Genomic DNA, 13,722 nt, shown 5'->3' on the forward strand with positions numbered 1-13,722 from the left:
ATAAATAAGAATTTGAGAATTTTTGCCAAGACAAATGGGAGCTACTGTATATCATGTGAGAAAACAAAGTGTCTCACTCATAACTAGCATAACAGAGTCATTTTAAAGTTTTGTTACAATTTGAAACGAGCAAACACATCGCTGATTCTTTTATTATTTGATTCTTTATTATCTGGTTGACTTATTTATTTTGGTTTTTCAAGATGCAATGCACTGAAATAACTGGAATGTTTGCTCTCTCTAGGCAGCTGTCTGCCAGTCCAGGCGTTCCTGCAGCTGCTTGACAGATCACATGTATCAGAGCACATGATACGCTTCTCATTTAGCTGTGGGGTCCATTCTTTACCAACTTAGTCACCTAAAAAAAAAAATCACCCAGCTAGAAACGTTGACTAGCAGTGAGGGCTGGGTTTCCCACTGGGTTCCCAACAGGAACAGGTGTCACCTCAGATCTGGACCAATTGGTCAAAGCAAAATTAATATAGGAAAAGAAAATATAAACAGAGATTAACTGGTTGGTAATGCACAGCTTTTAGTTCAGTATTAGCAGATCATTATTCAATAATTTAAAAAGTACTACTGCTTGCATTTTCACTAAAAATAAGTAAATAAAGCACATCACCCCCGCTCTAAAGTTCTTACATAAGCTCAGAGAATAGACTTTAAAATACTTTAGTTTATAAACCACTGGATGGCTTAACCCCAAAATACATGAAAGATTTGTTTTCATTGTATCAAGCTGCTAACTTTGTTGTCGTATTTTTTGTTATACTCTCAAGCAAAGAACACAAATAATATGTACATTATATTCTAATACTATTAATATAATTAATATCGCATGTTTTTATTAACAATAATTACTAATAATAATAATTAGTATTCACACAAACATAGTTTTGTTTCAAATCTAGTAAATAATCACTTATGTCTAAAGTATAGTTTGTTTGTTTTTTCATCATGTACATAAGTTGTGAATTTAAGAAATCATTTCATGTTCTAGCACAGGTGTCAAACTCCAGTCCTGGAGGGCCACTGCCCTGCAACGTTTAGATGTGCCTCTGCTGGACCACATCTGAACTGAATAATTAGGTCATTAAGGCTCTGGAGAACTGATCTACACAAGGAGGAGATAATTAAGCCATTTCATTCCAGTGTTTTGTACCTGTGGCACATCTAAACACTGCAGGACGGCGGCCCTTGAGGACTGGAGTTTGACACCCCTGCTTGATACAAGAATACACAAGTAGTATATTTTCCAAACTGCTCAATAAAGTGCGGCACCTGTTCCGACCTATCACGTTTTGCTATTTCCGCCCTCTGCGTTGATGCGGCCAATCAAATCATTTAAAATATTTAGGTACCGCCCTTCTAATATGACGCTCACGCGGGCTTCCTGTAGCGTCTGGGCGCTGCTTGGTCTTACCGTACGGAGTACGTACCGTTTGAAACGCTGTATTTTAATAAATTACGAGCAACATGTGTGTTCGGGAGCGAACAACAGGAACCTAACTTCACTTTTCAGCGTGTTTGAACAAGTTTAAAAGACAACGCTAGAGCTGGAGAGGAATATTCAATCTCGGCCCGCTCCTGGTGAGTGAATGTGAGTTTTAAGACAAAGTAACGTTTAGGCTATGAACTCTTTGTTTTTGGTGAAATTCATAAAGAACTACGTTAGCATAGAGCAGAACCTGGGTAACTTGTCATTCCTGCCTGTAAGTTTTAAAACTTTATTAAACAAAATAAGCAACTTCAGTTGTTGTGCTGTGGAGGGTGACAACTCGTTGTTTTTAGCAACTAGCTAAGCAAACTGTACTTTCATTATTCGAGGGTAAATTTGACCGTTTATGTCAAATACTGATCCTATACGAGTAAAACCGATCTCATTAAATCTCACTTTAACTTGTTTTCATGGTTACACCAAATTAACCTGCATGTCTTTATGTCCTTCTGAATAAAGAAAAAAAAAGCAGCTCTCTTGAAATAACACCAGTTTTGTTTATTATTTATTTTTTAGGAAATATGGCGGAGAGTTTTTACAAGCTGGAGGATGAAGCCTTCCCCAGCTTCCTCGACAGGTCTCTGGACAGCGACCGCGCCACCCTGGAGAATGTTACTCTGGGTTCAGGTCCTGGGCTGCCTGTGGCTGCCTCCACGGTAGCTAAAATTAGACCCAGCTCTGACAGCAGGTGGGAAAGGATGGGACCTCCTACATAATTTTTTTTTTTTCCTCCAAATGTATCAAATTGATCGATATTCTCTGTGACATTGGAAATGAAAAGAGTCGTCTGGTCAGCATGTCCACCAGGGCTCAAATTGTATGTTTTCAATTAATTTGTCCCAACCCCTTTCCTTTAAGTTTTATTAATTCTTTGTGAAATCATTGCAATGTGATCACTTTACAGAGGAGATCATGAGGAAGCTTCATATCTGGAGGGCAGAGCACAACTAGGCAAGTCACAGTCATCTGTTGCAGGACATCCCAAGTTTTCCCTTGGCTTCAAAGATGATTTGTGAGTAAAAAACAAGTTTTTGTTCAGATATCTTTTCAAATTGTCCTAATTACCCAAACACACACCCTTTATGGTGTGTCCAGATTAAGGAGTTATGTTATTGTTATTGTAAAATCACAGTAACAGTTGGTCATTTTTTAAGAATAACAATTAAGCTCTTTTTTTTTCCTCTTTAAATTTTTTTAAAATGTTGGTCCCATGAGAGCATCAATAACTAATATTTCATAATATGCTTGAGCCAAGTTCTTGTTGACCTTTTAACAGCATATTTGCCCTCCTGACTGTAATTGTTGTAAAGTTCCCTATTTGGGTATTTGTTTTGATGCTCCAACTGCATGGAGTAAATCATTTTTAGGCAAAAAATGATGAGATTTTATTTATAATTGCTTTTATCAAAATCACAATAAATACCCAAAATTAGGGTGATTAAGATTTTAAATTTGTTTTAACAACCATGTTTTTGTTTATGCTCTTTTGTAATTTATTTATTAAGATTTTGTGTAAAGTTTTAATGCACAATATTTCAAAGCTCACTGCTACTAGACATGTTTTTTTTTTCTTTAAAGTCATAGCTGCACTCTAGGTTTTGGATAGCAGTTTTATTTTGTCTTTTCACATGTATGCAGTACTTTAGTGTTTCTGGAGGAGTTGTCTTGTCACTAGGTTGTTTTTACAGCCAGGAAAGACAAACCTAGATCACTGAAAATGGCTTTGCTGAGATAAATAATCTTGTTGTTTGTATTTGAATATTTCTCTTTTCTTGTGTCACAGGGAGAATGCAGATGACTTCATTGCCACCCACCAGCTGACAGACATGCTTTTAAAGATCAGTCTGGATGGGAGTGCATCCAGAAACCAAGGCTCTGTGCTTGGCCTTCTTCCCACCCAAACAGGTTCAGTGTCTGGTCGGCCCACAGAGCTAGGGAGCGGTGAGTCCTCCTGCCCTCCTAAGACTCTTTTTCTCCTAGACTCTCTTTCCTTTCCTACCTTGGTAGTTTTATTTTTACCTTTTTCTGCTCTTTTGCTTTTTTCTTATAGAGGGATTATTTGTTTGTAAACACAGCGGATGCGCGTGCACCTTGACTGCAGCAAGTGCCAGGAGGTCTTTAAATGCTCTCTGGTTACCATGGTTACCAACATTAATCATTCTGTTTTAAAATTCGCTAGCATTTTGTCAGTCAGTGGACTATTTGACTTAAATACCCGTTTATCAGAGTGTGAGAAAATAAGTTATTTTCTCACACTCAAATCTCATCCACTAAATTTACATTAGTGGATGAGATGCGTCTCAATGACTCATAAGCATTAAATGCAGGTGAGTCGATAAATGACGAGAGGAAATGACCTAAACATCGGACTTTAATATTACTTGCCAGCGATATTAAAGCTATTTATTCACAGGGAGATAATCAGCTCTCTATGAGATATGCCAAGTCCCTCTAAATAAGACAAACCTATACAATAAAGGCACTGGAATAGGGTTGTCCAAAAATGTAGTTTAGTGTGCGAAGGACAAATAAAATCCTTTCTTCCTAGCTTGGGCACAACTTGAGGGAAAATGGGGATGTAGCTGCATCGATAAAGGCAGGTGATGAACTAAGCCATCAGAAATTAAAAACGCAGCCGGTTGAACGGGAGGCAGTGCTAAGTACAGAGACGCTTAAAATAAAACTTCTGACAACCGCAGATGCTGCATAGCAGTGTGCGGGTGTTAACCGGGCAAAGAGAGGTGATCTGCACTGGCAGCGAGTTGTAAATTGTTTTATTAGCCTTATTGTAAATAGTTTCTTGCCTGTCTTCTCAAGGTGACATGCGCAGTAACTTGGCTGCTGACACAACATGACGTCGACTGACAATCCTGATTTACGGTAGCTTCATTTGGAAATGAGCAACTTCCTGTTTTCATCTCTTCTTATTAGTGGAATCTTTCAGGATTTGACTTGCAGCTTCTGTTCGAACCAACCTAGTTTTTACGCTCAGCCAAAGAGAGTTACTATATTACTTAATTTGCATTTTTTTTAAAATTCTATGGGATTGCTTGTTGATTTTAACCAAGCAACATTTTGATAAAACACAACCAGAAAAGCTACGTTTATTTGCTTGAATATTATAATATATGACTCACTGGTGCTATATATGCAAATACAAACATTTTGGTGTTGGATGAAGATGGCTGTAACTGGAAATCTTTCTGCCTTACAAATGGAGTTATGTTTATTTTATAGATCTTTCATCTGGTCCTTTGACAATTGCCCACCTGGGCCAGAAGAACAACAAAAAGGTACATGATTGTTTAATTACAACTTTGGCCTCTGATGACGGATCCATTGTATGTGATTGTTGTTGTATTTGATGTCTATTCTTCTCTCTGATTTTGGTCAGGGAGCTTGTAACACCTCAAGTCTTGTCTTTGTTTTCTTACTGCTTGTTTACTAGTTTTGTCCTTTACTGAGGGACAGTAAAGGTCTAAACTGATCTTTGTGTTTTTGCTTTTGACTCGGACTCACTGTTATTTACTCATCATGTTAAATTTGTCCATATGGATTCAGGCTGTAGCTGTTACATCTGAGGCGGACGGCTTGCAGGCCGGTGCACTGGACAGTGACTCCTGCAGTGGCAGTAATTCCAGCTTCCTGGTCCATGAAAAGCTCATGTATATGGACACCATGAACAGTGATGTGACAGGTACTGTTACTCTTTCCATTTACAGGGTTCCTTCCAGGTTTGGGAAAGTTTGATTTGATCATTTTGTTAGTATGGATAAGAAACTTGAAGAATAACTAAACCCCAAATCAACTTTAATTAGCAGATAAATTGTATAAGTTGGTCTTTTAGGGCTCTATCTTTATGATAAGCAAATTGTGACGTTTTTGCGTAAACGTCTTTAATTCTGCAATATTTAGCCTAAACCTGCCTCAGTTCTGCCCTCTTTGGGCTGAATGGTGGCTACTACAATCAAATTTTTCTGTTGGTTAAACTCTGTTACAGCCACACATTCAGGTGTAACACCATCTCATTCAGACACACGTCTCTGTGGTGAGATGGAATTGTGAGTGTGATGAGCATTTTTCTTTGTATTGGCTCGGCTCTAAGAGCAGACAGAAACGCCTTATCATGATGTCACTAGGTATATACCACACAAGTGCTTGGCCACATGTTTCTAAAGCACATTATCAGAACAAGTTTTGAATTCTAGAGTTAAAAATAATCTTTCTGGTTTTGTGGGATTTCTTTTATTGCTGCAGACCTGGTCTGGTAATTTTCTTTGCTTTTGTTCATGTCACAAATGAAAGTAACATTGTCAGGGTTTTCCAGGTCTTACATTATGAGGAGTTGATCTAAATTTGCTCAGATTCCACTGAAAGCAGCACAGCAGCTCATTGTCACTCTGCATAATCAGAAACCAACTTCAAAATTCTTTGGTCTTACGGTTTGTTAAACATGAAAATAATAAAACTCAGGGAGGTAACTGTTTTAGACTTGTGTGTTCAGAATATTATTGTAACTGCTTGGAACATTGTGGAATTCTGAAATGGAAAAATGATAGGAATTCAGATTTATAATAGTTTTATTCTTTAATCATTTATGTCTTGATGTGGCAGAAGAATCCCAAAGCTTGGGTGTAGTTTGTGACCGAGCCATAGATGCTAGCGCTACATGTCAATATGCTTGGCCACCAGATGATGACCTTGACCTGAACAACCTGCCTGATGATGAACTAGAGGCATATTTCAACAAACTGGTTCCTCCAGCAACACAGAGAGGCAGAGTGGAGGGGCAGGAGATTCCTGTGACTGTAAGATTCCTATTCCTATTCACATCAGTTAGATTTTTTAACTGATGTGATTTGATCTTTGTCTGCATTGAGCGAATGCGTTTAAAATCTGAAGTTATGCCTTTAATATGCGTAATTTAAGTTGTTTATTTTTGCTTATGCACAGGGAGTGGGGGTTGCTGCAGGTTACACGTCTGATGCCAGTTCGGAAGAGGCACATAAGCGAAGATACCAGTTCCTCAATCAGGTTAGGTTCTTTTTCATCACTGCCTTTCTTTCTTGTGAACCTAATCACTGTTTACTTTATCAATATGGAGTGTTATATTGATAACTAGGGTTTATATGGCTGCTTGAAATTCCTGAAAAAACCTCAACTTCAATGAATCAAGGTTTGGAAAGTGCTAGATATTCAATCTGTACAGTTTTGTAATAAAGTGCAATCTAACAATTAAAAAAGTAAAGTTGGAAAATGTTATGTACACACACAGCTTTATTTTTCTTGCTGTCTGAAGTTAAATAGATTTAAATGTTCTTGTTTTAAGTTAATTAGACTCACCAAAATTATTTTTATTCGCCAATTGTCAGAACCTTTTCTGTATATTGTGTTTAAGCATTTAAACACATTTGTCCATGAAGGTTAATAGTAAATAGTTTTACCTTAAAACTGTTTCAATGTAATGAATATGTTTTTTTATTTTATTTGTTAAAAAACATTATAGATATTGGAGGATATTTTTGTTAAATTAGTGTTTTGTTCCCAGATCAGTCAGGTGTGTGAGAAACTTTTTGAAACACAAAATTCTGTTATTTAGTTTATCTTATCCCTGCTGTAGAGTACTGTCACAAGACTTTAATAACAATAATTAATTATATATAACTGTGTATTGCAACTGTCTTATTTTTTAGTTTATTTGTATTGTTTTATTTGCAAATGGTGGTCCAGGAAAAGTTAGAAAACATACCTGTAAAGTGCCTGAAAGGTGCTTGAATTTTACTGTGGGAAAATTTGGTTTAAAAGTGGCCTTGCAGAGTTGGATGAAGAGTTTTGTAACAATGTTCCTCCAGGAGGATTTCCGGATGCCTGATGTGCGACTCGCTGCTACCGGCATGGACTCGTGTCCAGCCAGTGACGAGGACACCGAGGACGAGCTGGAGACGGCCAGAAGGAACAACGCCAAGACACGGCTGTTGCCCAGCACGTCCAGACAACTGGTCAGGAAATAGTTATTTTGCAGATGTGAAATGTCTTTAACCTAATTTGCTAGGATCTGTGACAGACTGTGGTTTATATTACACTTGAGCTGAGAGGTGGAATGAAAAATGTTGAGCCCCAGAGAAAGAGTTAAAGAATAATCAGGACTGTGATGTTGCCACAAAAGCAACAGTATTCCAGCAGCTACTGTTTTTTTTATTTTTTTATTTTATTTTATTTTTTGTGGGGATCCACATGTTTGCACAGGTTGGAGAAAGTAACCGTCCCAGTTTCAGGCCTGGTTTAGAAGGCGGCAGTTCGGGCGACGAGGCTTCCTCTGGTCGTGGCGGTCCATCGCTGCTTCCTGGGATCGGACACAGACGATCAGCTGAAGGACAGGTCATCAGCTCTCCTGTTGCAGGTAGAACACACACTTGGAGATGCACCGATTAGATAATATCTGAATTTGTCCCAATATTGAGGAAGAAAAAAATAATAATAAATTCGAAATTTTTTTTTTTTTGACCACAGGAGCAAAGCAAACATGGCTTTTTTTTTGTTCCATCCCTTACTTTTCCCCATCCATCCATACCTAGATCAGCCATGATAAAAAAAATCTAAATTGAGTGAAAATGTGCCCGGAATAATCTATTTAGACTAATTCTATGATTTGTGGTCTGTGGGACGTCATGCTTTATTATTTATATTGCATTATATTTAGAATTCCTAATTGCACTTTCTGAACCATTTGAAAGAAAGTTTGTTGCAATTTATTTTTATATGTTTGACCAAGTTAGTCAACCTGTTGTGTTTATTTTTTTGTACTTCCTATTTTTCTAAAAATATTACTGCTCCATTTATTTTTATTTATTCATACATCTCAATAAATTATATAAGTGAAAAATGTATCTATTTAAGTTAAAAAGAGTGAAATTAGTGGATTAATTAACCACACTTGTCCATTTCTGGTGCCTCTCTTTAACATTGGGGCTAAGGGCTACAAAGGCCTGAAAAAAAACAGAAATATTATGTTTGCAAAGTCAAGGCAGAGTTCTCAAGGTCAGGAATCAAACATTATACATGGAATGCATGAAATTGTTTTTTATTTTATTTTTTAAATTAATTTATTCAGCTGTAATTTGGTTTGTGAGGTGTAGCCACTATTTTTTTTCTATGGCTTTCAATCAGTGGTGAAAAGCCTAACCTGCTCTGTGGGTTTAACCTCCAGTTTGTGCTGTGTTTCTGTAACAGGGGATGGAGGCGGCGGCGACGGCAGCAGCGGCAGCGAGGAAAGCGGAAATGACGGCGGCGTTTCCACCATCCCTGTTCCAGTCAAAGTCCTGACTACATACGAAGCCCTGCGTGGCCTGGGGATTGTTAGGAGCGGTCCTCTCAGTGACGAGGACAATAAGGACTTCGGCAGTCTCCCACAAAACATGAGGAACGGTTTTCCCAGATTTACACAGGTGTGATATCCTGTTGAAGAGAAGGCTAAAAATCCCTGAATGTAAACCTAAGGATAAATCTCCTTATTTGGTTTGGTAGGATATTTTACAATTTGTTAATTTTACTGCTCCTCTTTAAGTTTACACTAAAGATGAATTAAAATCCAGTTCTAAGGGCTACAAAAGGAGACTGTGAATTTAGTAATTTTTTTTCTCTTCTAAAAGCACAATTAATTCTTAATTGGCTAATATGCAACTTATTAGGTAGACATGAATAAATATTGGTTTGAAAAAAGAAAAATTGTTTCACAGTGAGAATATAAGTCTTACCACCATTATGGACCCAAAAATGGAAAACATGGAATTGTAATGGCAGATTAATGATCTTTGGAGTTTAATTGTTTCAGAAACTTATTGATAATTTAATTTAACACCATGTGTGTGCTATTGGTGTATCCATTCCTAACTCTTCTTTGGTGATCAATGCCCTTCAGTATTTCTTGTGTGTGTGTTCCGTCCTGCAGATGGGCGACCGCGTCGGACCTGTAGGAACCGGTGAGGCCAGCTCGTCCTCCACAGCAGCATCCCACACTCACTGGAGCAGGATGCTGGACAGACAAGAGGCCCTGGTAAGTACACAAGTTCTACTTCTCTACGGATTGTTTTGGGGGATAAATTTCTTTTAAAACTTAAGAAGCAGCATAAAATAGAACATTAAACAGATTGTATTTCCAGAACATCAAGAGGTTCTCTAAATGAAATTCTAGTGAAGCATTGCCTAGGTTTAAAATGTAGTTATGAGAATTAGGAGACGGGGCAGCGTTATAACATTGGTTTGTAGGAACATTTCAGAAAATATCAATGAGAAGTCATTCAATTCAAAACAGTCAAACCCATTAATTATACACAGATATGTCAAGTGTTTTTATCGATGTTGATTTTGACTTAATGTAAACTCTTTTACATTTTAGAAAACCTTTCAGGTCATTAATCTCAATGATATTCTAATTGTTCTTTTTTTATATTAATTTTACATACAGCTGTATGGTATTGTACAGATTAATATTGCTATAACAATTGTGGTTTGATATTGTGAGCAGCCCAAAATGTAAGTAATTTTTTTCCCCTGAGAAACTTGGGTAAAATAAGCATGCCAAAAATAATGAATGAATAAATCTGTTGAGTTTCACTTTGTGTTGATGAATTATTCAAATAAATGTTTTTAACAGTGCAGTTTCAGATGCTGCCAGTGTGAGAACATTGAGCACACACTTATTCTGATCATCTGTCCCATACAAACTACAACATTTAAGCTGCAAGTCCAAAAATGGGTAGAATTCTATCATTGTTGTGCTCACCGACCAGGCTAGCTAACCAGGCTAAAGACTAATTTAAATCAAATTCTAAGGGCTACAAAAGGTGACTGTGAATTTAGTATTTTTTTCCCCTCTTCTAAAAGCACAATTAATTCTTAATTAATGTACCTGAATGTATCTTCAGATACACTGTAGAGGTACATTCACTACATCTGGAAAAGACTAGTTGTCCAATGCTGTTAAAAAACTCTTAGTGTTTTCTTGCATTACTACAATTTTAAGTTTTCAGATTGAAAATATTGGTTGGAATTCCCAATCGGTTTACTTTTTGAGATACAATTTAGAAAAACAGTTGACTATGACATGTAGCGTTATTAATCCAAATATTTCCCAATGGTCATGATGTCATGTTGGTTCTGTTTCGGATGCCAGGATGCCATGGAGAGCACGGATTGTGGCCCCACAGCCGAGCGCGTCCTGGATTCAGTCTACCTGAGGAGACCACAGGATCCAACTAACGCCTCTCTTCTTCAAAGCACACACGGCAGTTTCCATCTTTCCCAGGTTCTGTGTATTACAGCGACATGGAGCTAAATCAGTCTTCTGACCCATGTAGCTACAGATGCAGTAGTCAGAATGTTGTAGCTGAATTCTCATCTGATTTTGCAAAACATTTGTTTAAGATGGCCTTCTTTCCATGAGTGTTTATTGTTTATATGCTAGTATAGAAGCTGCATACGGTGTTTCATTAGCAAACAAAAAAACTAGTGGTTGACATTTTAAACTGGTTTTAGCATTTTATATTGTTTTTTAGCATTTATAACACCTGTCTCTGTGTAATTTGGAGAATCTAGATTCGTAGCAGAACTCTGAGATTCCAAAACATTGTAAGCATTTCAGAGGATTCCTATTATTATCTACTAAAGTCTTCCTGTCTTGCATCCTGAATGCATCAGATATTTCAACGTTTATGAAAATAGTCTCTATCTATACATCTCTGTGCTTCCTTTCAGTTCATGCATAAATACCTTACTGGTACTGATAATGACTAATTCTGAGTCTCTTGTCAGTTACAGTATTTACATCAAACTGTTACCACAACCTGTAAGCAATTAATAAGGAAAAATCTACTATTTTTCCATTTGAGGATCTTTGCCATCTAACCGTTGTGCAGGTGCTGGACACCAACCAGGATGCCACTGATGACGAGGCAGTGGATGAGCCTGATGGGGGCCGGCACTCGTTGGGCCCTAGAGGAGGCCCCTGTGGGGATGTGGCAGCTTCTGAAGCTTCGGATGGTGCCAGTGAAGATGACAACCCTCTGTCCACGTCGCTGGAAGCAAAGTATTTCTCCCAGAGCTTCCAGCAGGATCCGGAGGAGTTGGATGAAGGCTGGACCAACTGTCCAGACAGCATGGAGCTGGAGTTTCAGCAAGGTGGGCTAAGAGTTCACTTAAATACTGACATCAGCTACAATCCTTCAGTTTATTTATTTATAGTATCTGGTGGTGCACTAATTGCAGTTTTTTAGCCTATCAACAATTTTTAAAAAAGTCTAACCTGCCTAAACAGAATTTATTTATTTTTTTGTCTAAAAGTCACTAAATATATTTTGCTAGGTTGGCAACATTGGGGTGAAAGTTGTTAATCTCACATGTGGAGACATGACCTGGTGGGTTCCCACAGATTCCTAAAAAAAAAAAAATCAGAATTTATCGATCTAAAGAATAAGGCTTTGATTGGTATAAAAATGTCTCAAATCAGTCTTTCAGAAGTCTTAAAAATGTTGATGTAAACGTTAGCGTAAATAGGATTTTATGGTTGCAGTTCCTCTCATATTAAAATAATTGGAAACATTTATTTATTTATTTTCTTTAACAGTTTACCGAACGCTTCTCGCTGTAACATCACGCAATCTCCATATAAGAGCGACATTGCTGAAGCCGGGACTCTTCGTTCATAAATGATTAAATAATAATTACCTGCCATTTGCGCGTTTTTATGTTAATCTTTGGAAAGTTTTTCAAAATTTGTAGCTTCTAAACTGGACCAAAAAGTCTTTATGTTAAAATAAATATTTGGGTGAAATTGTTAGCTGTGGTAATCATTTTTCATTTTGCTTATTCTGAAGTTGGTCTTTAAATTTTATGTCAGGTGACAAAAAAGGCTGTCTTGAATTTAACTTAAGCTGAAGGAGCCCAGCTCTCACAGCAGAGCAGAAGGGTAACAGTGGTTTATTTTCAGACCTAGTAGATCGGTTTCACATGCAAATATCGACCAATCACCCGTAATTAAAGAAATCGGGGCCAATTTATTGGTGCACCCACAGTAGTTTCTGCCTATGTGATTCTGTAACTACATACGCACCAATATTCTTGTTAAATATTAACAAGCTTTTTTCTTCAGGAGCCAACGCTGGTCAGAGTGTCGTTTACCAGAATGAAGAAGGGAAGTGGGTCACAGACCTGGCTTATTACTCCAACTTTGAGAAAGAGGTTGATGAGAAGAAATTGGATAATAGCAGCCAGGTTCAAAATGAGGACTTTCTACCTGCTAGTATGTTCAAGATCACAACTTTCTTGTAAAATAACATGTCAGTGACTTGCTATTAAATGCACTTTGCTGCCACTAATTTGCAGGTGATGCTATGGAGAAGATAGTGAAGGATCAAGAGGAGTTTGAGAAAGAGCACCAGTTTATCCAGGTGAATCATTTTGGGATTAAATTTGATCCTGATTTCTATCTTATATTAAAACTGTTCCAGATGACTCAGAAAGCTGGAACCCCCAGGGTTTAGCTTTCAGTGCCTCAGAATACTTCAGTTTCTGAGTATTTCTCTCCACCAGGAGGAGCAGATTGAGCCAGCAGCTGGAGGCAACAGCACCTTCCAAGGTGACTCTTCCTGGAAGATTCCGCCCAGCAGCCACATTCTGATGAGGGCTTCCCAGGTCTTGTCGGAGATCAAGCAGGGAGATGAAAGCTACCTGCGGCTGTCTTTAGGACAGTTCTTCAGCCAGCGCTCAGAAGCTCTGGGCTGTCTGGGCAGTGCTGATGGAGATGATGTCAAACGGGTCAGTAGATACAAACTGTCCAGGTTAATGATTTATTGTGATTCTATGTATATTTGAAGCAGAGATGGATTCTGGTTTTGGTGTTTGTGTTTTGTTAATGTTTTCATTGAAATCATCCTCTGTTCATTTAGCCATCTTTTGGTTACATCATCACCTCTCCAGAAAAGAGGGGACCTTTTCCACTCATCCAACCATCTGACTTCTCATTTGATGACAACTTGCATCTCGGTGCCACTGTAGACTTTGGTGAAGTAGACAAAACTCTCAACACAGGTGTGTTTGTAAACATCTGAAACTAGACATGCAAATCTTTCAGTGTATAGCAGTTCAATCCTGTTTTTAGAGTCAAGATTTTTGATTCAGAAACCAATATTTCTATTCAAACTGTCTGGAAATTCAGTTTTAAATTGTGA

General features: G+C 37.8%; 1 protein-coding gene across 4 annotated transcripts in view; it reads left to right on the plus strand.

Moving 5' to 3' along the window:
- The first annotated feature begins 1,383 nt into the window (after positions 1-1,383).
- cep192 (centrosomal protein 192) overlaps positions 1,384-13,722 on the plus strand; it is a 38,161-nt gene continuing 25,822 nt past the window's right edge. For 3 of the 4 annotated variants that reach the window (XM_032558854.1, XM_032558858.1, XM_032558857.1), the window contains exons 1-18: positions 1,384-1,600; positions 2,015-2,186; positions 2,403-2,510; positions 3,282-3,439; positions 4,736-4,791; positions 5,060-5,195; positions 6,191-6,306; positions 6,452-6,532; positions 7,351-7,497; positions 7,745-7,898; positions 8,729-8,943; positions 9,447-9,551; positions 10,671-10,802; positions 11,413-11,674; positions 12,645-12,794; positions 12,878-12,942; positions 13,085-13,309; positions 13,441-13,582. In XM_032558854.1, the coding sequence (XP_032414745.1) occupies positions 2,020-2,186; positions 2,403-2,510; positions 3,282-3,439; positions 4,736-4,791; positions 5,060-5,195; positions 6,191-6,306; positions 6,452-6,532; positions 7,351-7,497; positions 7,745-7,898; positions 8,729-8,943; positions 9,447-9,551; positions 10,671-10,802; positions 11,413-11,674; positions 12,645-12,794; positions 12,878-12,942; positions 13,085-13,309; positions 13,441-13,582 (2,419 nt within the window). In that variant the 5' untranslated portion in view covers positions 1,384-1,600; positions 2,015-2,019. The remainder of the gene's footprint in view (positions 1,601-2,014; positions 2,187-2,402; positions 2,511-3,281; positions 3,440-4,735; positions 4,792-5,059; positions 5,196-6,190; positions 6,307-6,451; positions 6,533-7,350; positions 7,498-7,744; positions 7,899-8,728; positions 8,944-9,446; positions 9,552-10,670; positions 10,803-11,412; positions 11,675-12,644; positions 12,795-12,877; positions 12,943-13,084; positions 13,310-13,440; positions 13,583-13,722) is intronic. The other variant, XM_032558855.1, reaches the window with a different exon arrangement.

This window comes from Xiphophorus hellerii, chromosome 3 (genome assembly GCF_003331165.1).
Source record: "Xiphophorus hellerii strain 12219 chromosome 3, Xiphophorus_hellerii-4.1, whole genome shotgun sequence".
NCBI lineage: Eukaryota > Metazoa > Chordata > Actinopteri > Cyprinodontiformes > Poeciliidae > Xiphophorus > Xiphophorus hellerii.